Raw genomic sequence first — 16,231 nt, forward strand, 5'->3', positions numbered from 1 at the left:
GGGTATATTTCAATGGTAATGTTTATCACCTCTACTAATTAACATGACATAAATTTCCATGCTTCCTCCTCAAATATAATACATTTAAAAAATTTTGTTGATTTTTTTTGTTTGTGTGTGTGTGTGTGTGTGTGTGTGTGTATAGACAATGTAAGAGATAAATAATGCCTAGCTAGTTTTGAAAACCAGAGGAAATCATATTACTTCTACAACCTACTGAAAAATTATACATAGCAGATCAAGAAAATATATGTCTAGGTAAGGTTTATTTGAGAACAATTGGTCTTTGCCCAAGCTCTATCTACAAGGAATATGGTAATTAAAAGTCCCAGACTGGTGGAACTAACCTTCTTGGATGTTTAACAGTCATACTTTGAGGCCTATACTAATTTTGTCAGAGGGACTTAAAGGACAGTTTTTGCTCCTTGCCCTCCTAGGTCAACTAAGTTCCAGGGTGTTGGGGTCCTCTGTTATGCAAAGTAGAAGTCTCTTCATGTCCGGATAGCTCACGAGCTCGGAAACCATGTGCTGCAGATTCCTTTCATAGCAGAGTGCCTTCCTGGCATCCTCCCTGACTCTTCTTTTAAAGTGCTTGCCACAAATACATGCCCTCCGGCACAGGAGATACCAGGTTTTAATCAGGCGTTGTCTGATAGCCTGATAGAAGGCCACCGCCCTATGTAAATGAGGCATCCTAAAAGTACCTATCAGCTAAGACTCCTTCTACTGTCTCTACACTATAAATCATCCTAGTTTTACCCCAATAAAGTTAGAGCTGGAGCAGGAGCTGGAGCAGGAGCTGGAGCTGAATCACTGAGATCTGAGCTGAGTCACTTGTCTTGAGCTGTAACACTAAATCCTGTGATCCAGTCTCCCCGGGGGACACTATTTCAGATAGGAGATATCTTCTTTTGAGTTGTTGGCCTGGGTGAACAAAGGGACTCCCAAATAGTAACCCAGCAAAGAACTGGGAAAATGAACAGCAGACCCTAATCTTATCTAAAGGAGTATTGACAACTGATTGCTGCTAGATGAGGAACAGCTGACCTTCCTAAAACAAAGACCTCTAGATAGGCTGACTAGATTCACCAGAAGGGCAAGTAGTGGGGATTGGCTTGGGTGCCGACAACACAGCAGACAGTAGCAGGGATATCAGAGTATAAGGGCTCTAGTGGCGGGGAGGGAGGCTATGGGAGGGTGCCATCTGGGAAGTGGGTGTGTAGTCGAATAAGATGGTTTGGGATGTCCTGTGAAGTGTTTTTTTGAAGGCAGGAACTATGTCTTTTGTCAGTAATTAACAGCTTTTCATCTAAAAAAGTTCATCCATACCTGGAACCATTATCTATTTTAGTCAAGCACACAATTTAGGAAGGATATCTGCAGAGCAGGTAAGAGAAAAGAGCAACCATCCCTGCATAGCCATTTGTTCATTCCTGCAAATTCGTAGTGTGTGTGTGTGTGTGTGTGTGTGTGTGTGCGTGTGTGTGTGTGTGTGTGTATAGCCAGATCAAATCTTGGATTGGATTTTTTTTTATATTTTTATATCCTTTGTAGCACAGACCCTTGAATATAGAAAGTCTTAAATGAAGTGAATCGACAGATCCTTCTTCATCCATGTACTAAGGTTTCTTCATTGGTACCTACTGAGTTGCTTTTCATAGTTTAAATCAAGCTTGACTCAACATGGGCAAGGATGTAAGGGTATGACTTTCTAATACTGTTCATATAAACTCAACTGCTTGGATTTAAAAAAAATTTAATTCATTTTAATTAAATGTGTATAAGTGTCTTGACTACATGTATATAAGTACACCACATGTGTACAGTACCTGCAGAGGCTAGAGAGGGCATAGATTCCCTGGAACTTGAGTTATAGGTGGTTGTTAGCTGCCATGTAGTTGCTAGGAATTGAACCCAAGTCCTCTGCAAGAGCAGCTAGTGCTCTTAACTGCTGTGCCATCTCTCCAGTCCTCATTTTTGGTAATAAAAAATAAATTTTTAAAAACTTCTTGACTTTTTTTTTTTTTAAATGTAAAACTGGGCCTTTACTGTTCACAGGTTTATTTCTGAGCTGTAAAAATTATCTCCCTCCCTCTGATTTACATAATTCTTGTATCTGCTATTAAGTCTTGGGTGCCTGTAACAGAAAGTGAGAGGACAGTTTTTTTCTTGTGTCTTTATTGGAAGCTTTATTAATAGTAGACAGTAGTTGCTCTAGGTTTGTAGAATATATATACTGGATCTTCTTATAAGAAAAAAACATGTAATTTTATTAGTGAAAATAAATATGAAAGCCTTAAATGACATGTTTTGGTTAGAATGATTTTCAGATGTTTTTGTCAGTAAGTGTCCCAGGAATCTTTATTTATTTATTTTAATATTTTATGTGTATGAGTATATTGCCTGCATTATGTGAATGTGCCTGTGTCATGCAGTGCTCACAGAGGTTAGAAGAGGGTATTGGATTTCCTGGAACTGGAGTTACAGATGTTGTCTGCCACCATGTGAGTGCTGGGAACCAAACCTGGGTTCTCTGCAAGAGCAGCCAATACTCTTAGCAATAGCCATCTCTCCAGCCCCCCATTTTGATTTATTTTTATTTTATGTGTATGAGTGTTTTGCCTGCAAGTAAGTACACCCATGTCATATAATATCTGTTGAGGCCAGAAGAAGTTGCTAGATCCCCTGGAAATGGAGTTATGGATGCTTATTCACCACTGTATGGGTGCTGGGAACTGATCCCCGGTCTACTGCAAGAGCAGCCAGTATTTTTAGCTGCTGAGCCATCTCACAGCTTTGTTACAAGAATCTTTTAAGGGTGTTCTCTAGCTCCACTTAGGGATGTGTCATTGCTTAAGGTTTTTTTCTTTTCCTTTCCCTTTTCCCCCTTCCCCTTTCCTGTCCTCTCCCCTTTCCTCTCCTCTCCTGTCCTCTCCCCTCCTCTCCCTTCTGCTGTCTCCCCTCTCCCCTCCCTCTTTTAAAGTGCATATTAACTACCAAAAGTACAAAGAGAAAAAAGAAAAAAAAGTTATTCAAAATCCCACTAGCTGGGATAGAACTATGGGCTAACCTTTTTGACCTTCCTTTCCCTATTTTTCCCTTTGTGTGGTGGGGGTCTTTTTCCCTCCTGAATATATACACGCACACATATTTCAGTTAGATGGTGTTTTTGTGCTCATGTACTGACAGTCTTCTCTATAATAGAGTCATCACAAGAAATGATTTTTGTCCTTTAGGTGCTAGACTAATGACAGGGGAAACACACCACTACCACTTCATAATAAGAGTTCCATTGTCTATAGTAGAGGTAGCTAGCATTTTCATTGAATATATTCTGTATGCTAAATTTATAGTCATTACTTAATTTTATCTTTGCACCATTATTTAGAGGAATTAAGTAAATTTGGCCGCTTAGCTCATAAATATCTCTGACTCTGCCCAAGGTGTGTTGACGTCTGATCCAGGTTTTTAAACATTACTCTGTACAGTGTGGTAATGAATAGATACTATGTTTGACTGTTCATGTATCTATCCATCTATACTGAATAGAGGAGCAGGTGCTGGAGAATAAAGGGGGATCTACAGAGGTGCTGAGGGAGATTATGATAGAATAACTGAGACATCCTCAGAGGAAGATCAGTGGCAACCAGTTTTCCTAAAGTAACAGCACTTTATTGTGATACTTTTAACATCACTGCTAATGAATTTTAAAGGTATGGTGTAGACATCTGGCATGAATAATACTACTACCTCTTAATGTTTGCTCTGTAAATTATGTCAGACATAACAAGCTGGTGGTTTCCATCTCTTGTGTTGTGAGCTAGTAATTGTCCTATCCAAGCAGTTTAAATGAAATTTAGCCTTATAAACTAGTGTATATAGTCATAATATTCTTTTGTATTCAAAGTTTTTTAGCTATCACATAGATAAACAATTTGTTTGAATGTATTGAGTTGGACAGTTTAGCATTGTGTCAACCACTGGGCAGTTCCACAGTGAAAGTATATATTCTGTTCCTAAAGGAACTTAGGGAGCAGACCTGAAACAGCACATCTGTGAGATGATCATAAGTGGCATGGGACCACAGAGTGGGGAGTAGCTTTGTATCACCAAAAATGAATTCCATAAATGTTTTCTAATTCAGAAGTCATTTTATGGCTATATTGTATAACTCTTTATTTGAATGAATGACTGTTGGTTTTCTACCAGCTAGTAGATATCTTTTAGTTTCTGTTCTTAGCTGTGCTGTATAACAGAATTCTTAGAACTATTTATGTAATGGTCTGAGTATAAGAAAAACACAAATGAATTGACTTTTAATGTTCTGTGGATTGCTTTCTCTAATGAAGTTAGAAAACATTCGAAATTTGGCTTCTTAGAGTAAGTGAAGGTTTGAAGAATGGCACAGATATACATAGAAAAGGGAGTACTGTAGCAACTTCTTTAAGAAATTTACTAGTTTTTTTTTTTTTTTTTTAAGAATTCCTATTGGAATGATTCTTTGCTTTGAGATAATTTGATCATTAAACAGTCTAAAAACGTTAGTCTAGTATATCTGCTGTGGAAGGTTTTCTTGTTTTATGATCCCTCATCCCTTAATCCCTGAATTCTGTCCTGTGCTTTCATAATTGCATTCTGGTATATTCATTTTCAGCATTCTGTAAATTTTATGGCTCTATCATGTCTAGTAAGGAATTGTTATTATAGCCTAGTAACTTAATGCAGAAGATGGAGATAAGATATGTATGTGTCCTGGATAGCTTTAGTGTCAACTTGACACACCTGGGTTGAGGGAGCCTCAATTGGGGAATTTCCTCTATTGGACTGGCCTGTGGCCATGTCTGAGGAGCATCTTCTTGATTGTTGTGTGATGTGGGAGGGCCCAGCCCTCTGTGGGTGTGCCACCCCTGGGCAGGTGGGCCTGTGTTGCATAAGAAAGCACGCTGAGCAGGGGCCAGGGGAGCAAGCCAGTAAACAGAGTTCCTCCATGGCCTGTGCTCCAGCTCCTGCTTCCAGGTTCCTGCCCTGAGTTCCTACCTTGGGCTCCCTGATGAACTGCGACCTAGGAGATGTAAGCTGAATAAACTCCTCCCCAAGTTGGTAGTGGTCAGAGTGTTTTGTCACAGCAATGAAGAAACAAACCAGGACAGTAATGTATGTGTGCGTGCATGTATGTATGTATGTATGTATGTATGTATGTATGTGTATCTCACATAGTTGGCCTTTTGCCGTTAGGATTTTTTTTTAAATGTAAAGTTACAGTATATCAAAATACTTCAAATTTCAAAATATTTTAAAAGGAGAATGATATAGCCTCTTAATGTAATAACCTCTGTAATTAAAATCCTATTAAGCAATTTTCTTTCTAGGATATATTTTCTTTATATCTAAACTAAAGTTTTGTATATTTATTCTATTAGTACTGAGATAAGGTGTTAAATTTTTCACCTGAAAATAAAATTTTATATTTTTCTATCTCTAGTTCTGTCAGTTTTTGCTTCATAAATTTTCAAGGTCATTTATTAAAGATATACACATTTAAAATTGTGTCTTAATGCATTACCCATTTCTTCAGATTACTGTCTTTATCTCTTTTAATATTCTTTGCCATGAAAACTACTTTTATTATTACATTCGTTCCTATTACAGCTTTTTTAATCATTCCTGTTTGTATGGAAAATATATTTTCCTTTAATTTTTACCCTGCCTGGTTTATATCTAACCCATTTACATTTATGTCTTGCTTTTTAATTGTTTGATTATTTATTAATTGATATATTTAGTTCATTATATTAAGTACAGTTTAGACAACTAATTATCTTGGAGGCCGCTGAGTCTGTTCACTTTCGTTTATTCATTTTGTCTTTATTTTTCAGATTTGTTTATGCTCGTATTCACTGACTTTCATGTTATCATTGTTCTGTGTTAGGTCCTTCTGGTTAGTTTTTCATTTGGTGCTGCGTTTTTCATTTATAGAATTTCTAATGATTTTTATTCCATTTCTCTTCAGTCATTATGACTTTATAGTTTTCTCTTATTTCTATAACATATTCCTTTAAGTGTATTTCTAGGAACTATTTTTAAGTATTTTAAAGTACTCATTTGTAAGAGTATTTTAAAGTTAAACCCTGCGGGGTCCCTTCCCCGCAAGCAGCATGATGGGGGCTGAGGAGGGGTGAGTGTGCTGCCATCCCAACCCCTCTGTTCCCAGGGCACCACCAAGGAGGCAGGGAGTCTTGTCCAGCAGGATCTCGTTTATTAAACTTTAAGCAAGTGTTTATATATTTTTATGAGCATTAAGTATTCCTCCCCTCTATATCCCAAAATATGATTGGTTATGATCATAGAACCCAATTAGCATCTTAGGTTTCAGTTTCCTGGAAATGCCAGGTTGCCAGGCATCCCCAGAAGTGGAAATCCCCTTCCCAACAGAGTGTCCAATCATTTTAAAGTCAGCTTGATCATGCAGTTTCTTCTTCATTGTAAGGTATAGTGTCCAGGAGGTGATTACGCTGGCTAGAGCCAATCAGCGACTCTTCCAACAAGTCTGGTCATGTCCCAGCCATCCTCCTCAGGAATGAGACAAGTCTGGTCACGCCCTGGCTGTTTCTCCAGGGGCCATTCTTTCCTGTCTCAAGTCTCAGGTCCCTACAAAACCCAACATCTTTTCAGGTCATTTTTGTTTAACTGCTTTTTTCTTGATGAGTCATGCTTTTTACCCCTAGTACTTTTATATTATTGTTGGATCTTATGGATATAGCATAGAGAATTTGGGTTTTGCTAATCTTTCTTTGAAGAATGCAGGTTTTCATTCTCATGACTGCTCAGTTACATGCTAGTCACCCTTAATTTGGTCAGGCTTAGTTTTACACTTTATAAAAGTAGGTGTATTGAGAGAGCAAGGTATTGAGCCTCTGTCTAAACTCTTCTCATTTGATCTTTATAGAGTTTTCCATTAGGCTTTGTTAAAGTAGTGCCTAACAAAGGTAGAGCAGGCCTTGCTTTTAGAGCATAGCTTTTTCTTCTAAGATTTGTCAACTGTATGCCCTCAAAACCTTAAGGTTTCTTCCGTTTTACTTGACTGTAAATCCAGTGTCTTTCCAGTTTGCTTAAGTGTTTCTGTCCTGTTGTCAGATCTGAGGAGCTACTACCCAGAATGCTTTCTGTATGCCATAGCCTAAGTTGTCAACTTGGCATACCTGGAAAGAGGGAACTTCAGTTGGGGAATTTTCTCTATCAGACTGGCCTGTGGGCATGTCTGTGAAGGATTTACTTGATTTTTGAGTGATGTGAGAAAGTCTAGCCCACTGAGGGTGGTACCCTCCACCTCTCTCTGGAAGGTAGGTGATCCTGAGTTTTATGAGAAAGCAGGCTGAGCACAGGCCAAGGAGCAAGTCAATAAGTAGTGTTCCTCCATGGACTATGCTTATCAATTCCTGCTTCCAGGTTCCTGCTTGAGCTCCTGCCCTGACTTCCCTCAATGTAGGACTGTACTGCAAGCTGAAATAAACCCTACCCTCTCCAGGTTGGTTTTGATCAGACTGTTTTATCACAGCAGTAGAAACCAAACTAGAACACTTTCTCTCAGGTGAGTTCTAGGGATCTCCCGGCTATGCACTTTATCTGTCAGCAGAATCTAGCTACCTCATTTGACTTGAATTCTAATCTTTGCCTGTTCACCTCAGAAGTATTACTGTGGTCTGCTTAGGCAATTCTTGCTGTATATCAATTTTGATGTTGATCTCAAACTGTTTTGGGTCATTATGGGGTTGACTTAATGAGTTAGTCGTATGCTAAGTATTTTACAAAGTCTGAGTAAAACTGTTGCTTGGTATTTTTTGATGAATGTTTATAATGGGAGGACTGATTCCTGTTTCTCCATCATAGGTAGAAGTATATGATGTTGAGTGATAAATATTTGTATTGATAATATTTAGGAATTTCATGTTTTCTGTTAGAGATTTGTTAAGTTCACTCAATTTTCTTATTTGGGTTTTGTTAGGGGAAAAGCTTTGTTAGAACATTCTTACGATTTTCTAAAAATTTGTTATATTTTATATAGTATTTGATCTGCAAGCTATGATGGTTTCTTCCGTTTTTCTCTAAAGAAGATGTGAACATTCCTTTGTTTTACTTTTTTTGTCTGTGTGTTTCATCTTTTTGAGACAGGGTCTCCTTGTAGCCCCAGAAGGCCTGAACTCACTATGTAGACCAGGCTGGCCTTGAACTCACAGAAATCCACCTGCCTCTGCCTCAGAGTGCCAGGATTAAAGGCATGCACCACCATACCTATACAAGTATGATTCTAGATGTGGATAGTATTTGACAAGAGATAACTAAAAATATTACTTATTGAATCTTCCTTATGACTAGAGATTTACCTGTATCTCCACCCCTTTAATCCCAGCACTCAGGAGGTAGAGGCAGATGAACTGTGGGTTTGAGGCCAGCCTGGTCTACAGAGCAAGTTCCAGGATAAACAGGGCTACATAGTGAGGCCCTGTCTCAAAACACCAAAACAAAACCAAAACAAAACCCTGGAAATTTGTAGTCTGGTCAGCCAACCAAGTTAAAAATTGTTTTGCAGTTATTCATCGAATATTTTTTGAGTATCTGTTTTATTGCCAGTACTGGCATTGAACTTGCCACTAAGGCTGTAACAGGGACAAAATAGACATGAATAATCCTTATTCTTGCCGAGTTTACATTCTCATGTGGGGTACCAGCAATAAATGACAAACATCCAAAAATTAGCAAATTAGGACTGGAGAGATGGATGGCTCAATGGTTAAGAGTACTTGCTGCTCTTGCAGAAGACCTAGGTTCAATTCCCAGTGCCCACATGGTGGCTCACAACTGTCTATAACTCTAGTTCCAGAGGATCTGACACCCTCTTCTGACCTCCCATGGACATCAGGCATGTAGATGGTAAACATACATACATGCAGGCAACAATCATGTACATAAAAATAAAAAGTTTTTAAAAATTGCAAATTGGGGCTGGAAAGATAGCGCAGCAGTTAAGAACACTGGTTCTTCTTGCAGAAGGCCCAGGTTCGAATCCCAGCACCCACATGGCAGCTAACAACTGTCCGTAACTCCAGTCTCAGGGGATCCAGTAGCCTCTTCTGACCTCCTCAGGCATTGCAAGACACAGGTGCACTTACCTACATGCAGGCAATACACACATATACATAAAATAAAAATAATAAATCAATTAAAAAAATTGCAAATTATTAAGGCCGGCCGTGGTGATGCATGCCTTTAATCCCAGCACTCCGGAGGCAGAGGCTGGCGGATCTCTGTGATTTCAAGGCCAGCCTGTTCTACATAGGGAGTTCCAGGCCAGCTGGGGCTACAGGGAAACCCTGTCTCAAAAAAGACCCCCCCCCCAAAAAAAAGCAAATTATTATATGAATTAAGAGGAAAACAAATGGAGTTGTTAGGGAACAGAGAGGTCCTTTAGGAAAATAATTTTTTTACATTTTATTCACTTGGGGGATGGGTACAAGGCAGTGCCGGTGTCATAGTACACACATGTGAAGTGGAGAGGACAGACAACTTGTGGGAATTGTTTCTTTGGTTCCACCATGTGGGTTCTGAGGATTGAACACAGGCCACCCAGCTTGGTGGCAAGTGCCTTTACTCTGAGCCATCTCACTAGCTCCCAGCAGTGAAGTGCTTAATTTGGTTGGGTGGTCAGAGAAAAGCTGCTTTGAGGAGCTTCATATTTCAGTGGAGTGGATGAGTTAGCATCCTTGGGTGAGAGGTAGAGTCAGGAACTGTGATGGGTTTTCTAATGCTTTCTGCAATACATATAAAGAGATACTCATGTGTTAGGAACAAGTATGAACAAGAACAAAATGCTAAGATTTAAATTGGGAAGATGACCATAGACTAGATTATTTAGGGCCCTAGACTGTGGTCAGGAGCCTGATCTCTTCTTAGTGTCTTTTTTCCAACCCTGAGTGACCAAAAGCTGATGGGCTAATTTCTTCTGACTCTATGACCAAAAGTTGGTACACTTCCTAGTGAAATGGACTGTAAACTGGGTAGAATATTGGGGTGACAGTTATAATCTGCCCCTGTTTGAGGGGGAGTTGTCCTAATTGCAAGTTTACATATGTAGAAATAAATGAGATTCTGGATGCAGTGTACATTTCAGTCTTCATTCTACTTGCCATCTAGATAGGTCTCAGGCAAGTTTGTGCCTCAAATTTGCCATTCTGACAAGTAGAAATAATACCTTGTTGGGACCAATACAAAGATTAAGATAATATCAAAACATGTAGTGCCTGACACATACGATGTACTAGGCATGAGGGATTAAACATAAGAATTTTTATCTTCATTGAATTAAAGTCTAGTGGAGAAAGAGGAAGAATAAGTTTTTATTATTGTTTTTTTAAAGAATGTAAGATTAGGAAGTGCAGTAGAGCAAGAAAGAGAATATAAGAGATTATAAGGAGTTCCCCAGAGGGACAGTTGCAAGTTTTAAGTAGCTTGGTCAGAGTAGGTTTCTCAGAAGGCAAAATTGAATTGGAATTTGAAGAAGTTTGTAGTTGAACTTGGAGAAAGGGATTCCAGACAGAACAGCACATGGAAAGTGACACAGGAAGGCTTTTAAGGGATGTTAACAGCAGTAAAGAAAAATGAAATAATGAAATTTGCAAGTAAATGGATGGACCTAGGGTGAAATGGGGAAAATTTAAAGACACTTTAAATTAGGAGGGTGGGGAGGGAGGATAAGACAGGGAGAGAAAGGAGAGATAAATATTGCCTAGCTAGTATTAAAAAAAAAAAAAAGGGAATGATATTAGTCCAAAAACCTCCTGAAAAATTACACATAAAATATCTCTACCTGAGTCTGTGAGTATAGCTGAAGGCTATAGCCTATTATATATATATTATATATATATAGCTATATATTATATATAGCTTATTATAATAAGAAACAGTGCCAGACCGGAGAAACCTTCCTTTTGAATTGCTGATCAGGATAGTCCAAGAGACTCCCAAAATTACACAGGCTATTGCTACAGTCCTTGATTGCCTCCCAGGACTTGATGGTAAGACCCTATTGCTGAAGACAGGACATAATTTGGACACAGGATTTGGAGCAACAGAACTGGAACTAACCTGGAAGCCACCTCCCCTGAGGGCTAGCTCTCATAGCCTTGGAGAGCACCATGCAAGCTGATAAGGGAGAACATAAATCAGTGGTCCAACCCCAGTTTCAAGGCCTAAAAACATCAATGACTAGTATGGCAAACAACATTGGTGCAGTAGTGGCACTTTTATCTTGGGGGGTAATCAACAGCTACCTAATTGGACTTAAGGCCCACTCAATGGGAAGAAGTTTATATGTAGTGCTATAAACCTAGCCAAATACACATAGCTGGAGAGGTTGTAGATCTTAGAGGAAACTCCAAGGCTGTCACATCCCTAGACAAATGTAATATGGATCCTTCAATCTATAGACATGTCTCCCAGTCACCACTCATCAAAGAAGCTTCTTTTTCAAGAGACATAGTTACGGAGTTCCAAAACTGGTCATACACAGAGATTCTCTTTGGATTGCACAAGCCTAAGTGTCACATCTAGGATGCAACCTGTATAACCTAAGGCTCACAGATCATAGAACAAGGAATGAAGAGAGCACTAATGCATCTTTTAGTTCTCATCAGCGAAGTTCCCTCATGCAACAGAGGGCCAGCAACTCAAAAGGTCACAAATGGTCAAAAGGTGGAGAATAAGAGTCTGCAGAGTGTGGGTCCTTGGACAGTACTGTTATATTAAAATCTACCCACCCAGGGCTCAGGGATCATTGAGGAAGAGAGGGCAGAAAGATTGTAAGAGCCAGGGAGGAGGTGTATGATCTTACAGAAACGATCAAAGAGTCCTATAGGCTCCTGGGACTCTTCTCATACGAACCCACAGCAATGGTATCAGCATACACAAGACTCATGCAAACTTAAGCAGACAAAAATTCAGCACAGAACTGTGGAGATGAACAGCAGGCCCCAATATTAGTTGAATAATTATTGGCAGCTGATTACTACTAGGTGAAAATGAGCTGATCTTCCTAAAGGGAGGGACTCTTGATAGACTGACTAGATCCCAGTGGATGAACTTTTACTGAGGGACATCTGGGGACACTAACCTTACATGGTAGACCTTAACACAAATGACAGAAGGTATGAAATCCAGTGGGGGGTATGGGAGGGTGCCAAAGGGGGAGTATAAAGATGATTTTCTATATGAAAAACACAAAAATTCAATAAAAAATTTTTGTTTTAAAAAGGGGTGGGATGTTAAGCTAAGGAGTGACCAGGATTGGTTTGTTTTATATGCATCATTAGATTAAATGGATGTGAAAAATGTAAGAAAACTAGTTAAGATTTTGCTGGTAATTGAAATAAAAGATGTTAGAACTAGGTTGGTAGCAATGGAAGCAGTTACAAATGGTTGGATTCTGAAACTGGCATGATTTTCTGACACATATTTAGCCTGAACAGCTTGAAGACTGAAGCTGCTGTATTACCAACATGGGGACTTCTGTAGGAAGGATAAATTCAGGGATAAAGCTTAGAAGTTTCAGTTTAATATACATATTACCAGTTGTTATTTATTATTATCCAACATGTGCTAGCTATTATAATCTTTGGCTGCTTATTCTTTGACTTTGTGATACTTTGCTATGTTCTGGGAATTAAGAGTGGTTAAAAATAGACACCATTTTTGCCCTTAAGAATTGTATAGTCTAGGGGCTGGAGAGATGGCTCAGTGGTTAAGAACACTGGTTGTTCTTGCAGAAGACTCAGGTTCGAATCCCAGCACCCACATAGCAGCTAACAACTGTCTGTAACTCCAGTGGGCATTGCACGACACGGGTGCACTTATCTATACTCAGGCAATACACTCACACACATAAAATTAAAAAAATTTAAAAAAAGAATTGTATAGTCTAATAATAGGAAAATAGGAATTGATCAAATAACTGAAATTGTTGGTTGTTTTTTTCCTTTAAGGAAAATAAATCTTTTAAATAAGGATACCTAGAAATAAATGCATTAATAAAAATTAATAAATACAATTAACAAAATTGATATCTCTTTTAATTCTTAATGTTTAGCTAATGAGGGATATCTATACATTGATGTTTCAGACTAAAGGAGCTTTTTTCCTTCAGTAAATATTTCTTAGAAATTTCCTACTTTATAGTATCTTATTTTTTAAACTGGTTGACTTAATGAACATGAGGGAATAAAGCTTGATGAATCTAACTTTATTTAGATGAAATGATATAATTATTTACATAACTAGCATTCAAAGGTAATGCATATTTCCTGAAATATTTAGGCTCTAAGCATTATGCTTTGACTTTTGGAGGTTCAGTTTTTGAGATAGGATCTTTATATGCACTTTTATTTAGTTAAGGATCATTTTGTTTTGCATCTGGTCTTTAATAGCATTGTGGTATGATCGCTCTCCTCATACAAATAAAGTATTACTAATTTTTGTTTTCTTAAAAATCCACAGGTTCGTCATAAGGCGTCACAGAAGGTTTATGCTATGAAGCTTCTTAGTAAGTTTGAAATGATAAAAAGATCAGATTCTGCTTTTTTCTGGGAAGAAAGAGATATTATGGCCTTTGCCAATAGTCCCTGGGTGGTTCAGGTAAGCATATTAACTTATATAAGTCTGTTTCCTTTTTTGCAAGTGCTTATTCAGAAGAGTTTGCTTTGTGTGCTGAACATTCTACGCTCCATTCACATAGTAACAATGCAATTATTTTTAATAAGACTTGACTTAGTACGCCTGTTTAATGTGGCTAAGTGCTGTATCTACAATCTACATAGACATAGCATGCAATAATTACTTAAATTGGCTATAGAAACAAGTATTACTTGAAACTATTTCTTTTTTAATTCTTTCATATAAAGAATTGACTTGATTACCAGTGTGCCCTTCTCTGCTTAACCTTTCTTGTGATGCACGTAGTAGGAAGAAAATCAGCAGTGAAAGCATAGTAATATAAAAATGAACAAAATGTAGCATATACAGACAACAGATTATTATTCAGCTATTACGCAGATTATATTGTTGCCTCCATTTCTCTGTGCCTTCCATCACTTCTTCCCTTTCACCTCTTCCCCCCTCAATATATGCCATACACTATTTTACTTATATGTGTGATATACTTAATTTTGAGGGAAATTTTGTGTAAAGGACTGACTTACTTATCCAGTAATTTCTAATGTATTCATGGAGTTGTACAACAACCTTACTACCTAGTTTTAAAATGCTCTTATTACCCCCAAAAGGAATCCTGAGCCATTTAGCAAGTATTCATCAGTTCTTACTGACCCCTGGCCCTGTCTATTACTAGTATACTTTTTCCTCTCTGTGGACTGCCTATTTTGTATACATATAAATGAGATGATACAGTGTGGTTCTTTGTGACATCCTTCAAGTAGTGTAATGTTTTCAGCACTTCTTCCTGTGTATATCAGCACTTCATTCCATTTTATGGCTGAATAATAACCTGCTGTATGCATATGCCACATGTAGATTGTTTTTCCTTCTTGGCTACACTTTTCTTATTTGTTCATTCGTTCGTTCGTTCATTCATTCATTCAGTCAGTCAGTCATTCAATGTGGGGATGGGTGGTGGGTGCATGCCATGATGTGCATGTGGAAGTGAGAGGACTACTTAATGGGAATTGTTTCTCTCTTTCAAGTATGTGGGTTCTGGGGATCAAACTCAAGTTGTCAAGTTTGGTAGCAAGAATCGTCTCATTAGACCTTGGCAGTTTTAATGTTGCTGTGGATATTCTTTCATGTGGATTTTGGCACATATGTTTTACCCATTCCATTTAGGATCTATCTTGCAGAAAAATTAATGGTTCATAGGATATGTGTAGAATCAATTTCAGTGGATTGTTTCAAAGTTTTCCAAGTCTTAGTTCTCATTTTAAAATCTTATTCCATTTATTTATTGGGTTGGGGCCACACCCATGTGCCATGACCCACATTTGTAGGTCAGAGGACAGTCTGTGGAAGTTGGTTCTCTCCTTCCACCCTGCAGGTCTTGGGGGATCAAACTCAGCTTGGCAGGCTTGGCTGTGCAAGTGTCTTTACCTCCAGAGCCATCTTGCCTGCCCTCACTTCTTTTTCAGAATGACTATTCACTACTTTTTAAAAAAGATTTATATATTTTATTAGGGCTGTAGAAATGGCTCAATGGTTAAAGAAACTGGCTGCTCTTGCAGAGGACCCAGGTTCTATTCCCAGCACCCACATGGCGTTTACAACCATCTGTAACTCCGTTCTAAGGGATCTGATGTCTCTTCTCGTCTCAGCAGGCATTACATGATATGGGTTCACTTACGTTCATGCAAGTAAACACTCATACACATAAAATATATGCACTATGTGTGCCTGGTGCCCATGGAGTCCAGAACAGAATATTGGATCCCCTAAAACTGGAGTTAGAGGTGGTTGTGAGCTGCTATGTAGGTGTTAAGAACTGAACCTGGGTCTTCTGCAAGAGCACTTTAGTGCTCTTAACTGCTGAGCCATGTCTCCACCCCTTTGTTTCTATATTCTTATTTACAACAGCTCTTTTCATATTTGTAAAAAAAAAGATGTATGTGTGTGTGTGAGCAAGTGATGTGTGATTGTGTGTAGGGGGCACATATATGAAGGTTGGAGGACAAATATGGGGAGGTAACCATTTACCTCAAGCTAATGCAGGTCATCAGACTTATGTGACTATTGCTTTTACCAGCTGTGCTCTCTCACTGGCCCTCTTTTTGTTTTTCTCATATTAATTATGCTGCAACATAGGGCTTTGACATATTTGTATTTCTTAGAGATATTATTTTGATTTATGTTTGAATTAAATAAATGAAAATGGACACATTTAAAAATTTTTTGGGGGTGGGGGAGGAATTGAGGAAGGGCCTCACATTATAGTTTTGACTGGCAAATTTCAAACTCTAATTATTACATGCTGTGTCTATGCAGATATAGCACTCAGCAATCCTCCCACTGCAGCCTCTCTCGTGCTAGGATTACAGGTGAGAGCCACCAAATCCAGCTAAAACTCAGTTCTTTTGTTTGCAGAAAGAACTTTATATATCTTTTTAAAAACTAGATAGATAGGTAGGTAGGTAAGTGTGTGTGTGTGTGTGTGTGTGTGTGTGTGTGTGTGTGTGTATTTTTT

At 38.4% G+C, this 16,231-nt stretch overlaps 1 protein-coding gene across 1 annotated transcript in view; it reads left to right on the forward strand.

The window, feature by feature from the left end:
* Rock2 (Rho associated coiled-coil containing protein kinase 2) overlaps nucleotides 1-16,231 on the forward strand; it is a 172,368-nt gene that overhangs the window by 95,252 nt on the left and 60,885 nt on the right. Inside the window, exon 4 of the mRNA XM_008850105.3 lies at nucleotides 13,543-13,680. Coding sequence (XP_008848327.1) covers nucleotides 13,543-13,680 — 138 coding nt within the window. The remainder of the gene's footprint in view (nucleotides 1-13,542; nucleotides 13,681-16,231) is intronic.

Source organism: Nannospalax galili, unplaced genomic scaffold, assembly GCF_000622305.1.
Source record: "Nannospalax galili isolate Female #2095 unplaced genomic scaffold, S.galili_v1.0 scaffold100, whole genome shotgun sequence".
NCBI classification, from domain to species: domain Eukaryota; kingdom Metazoa; phylum Chordata; class Mammalia; order Rodentia; family Spalacidae; genus Nannospalax; species Nannospalax galili.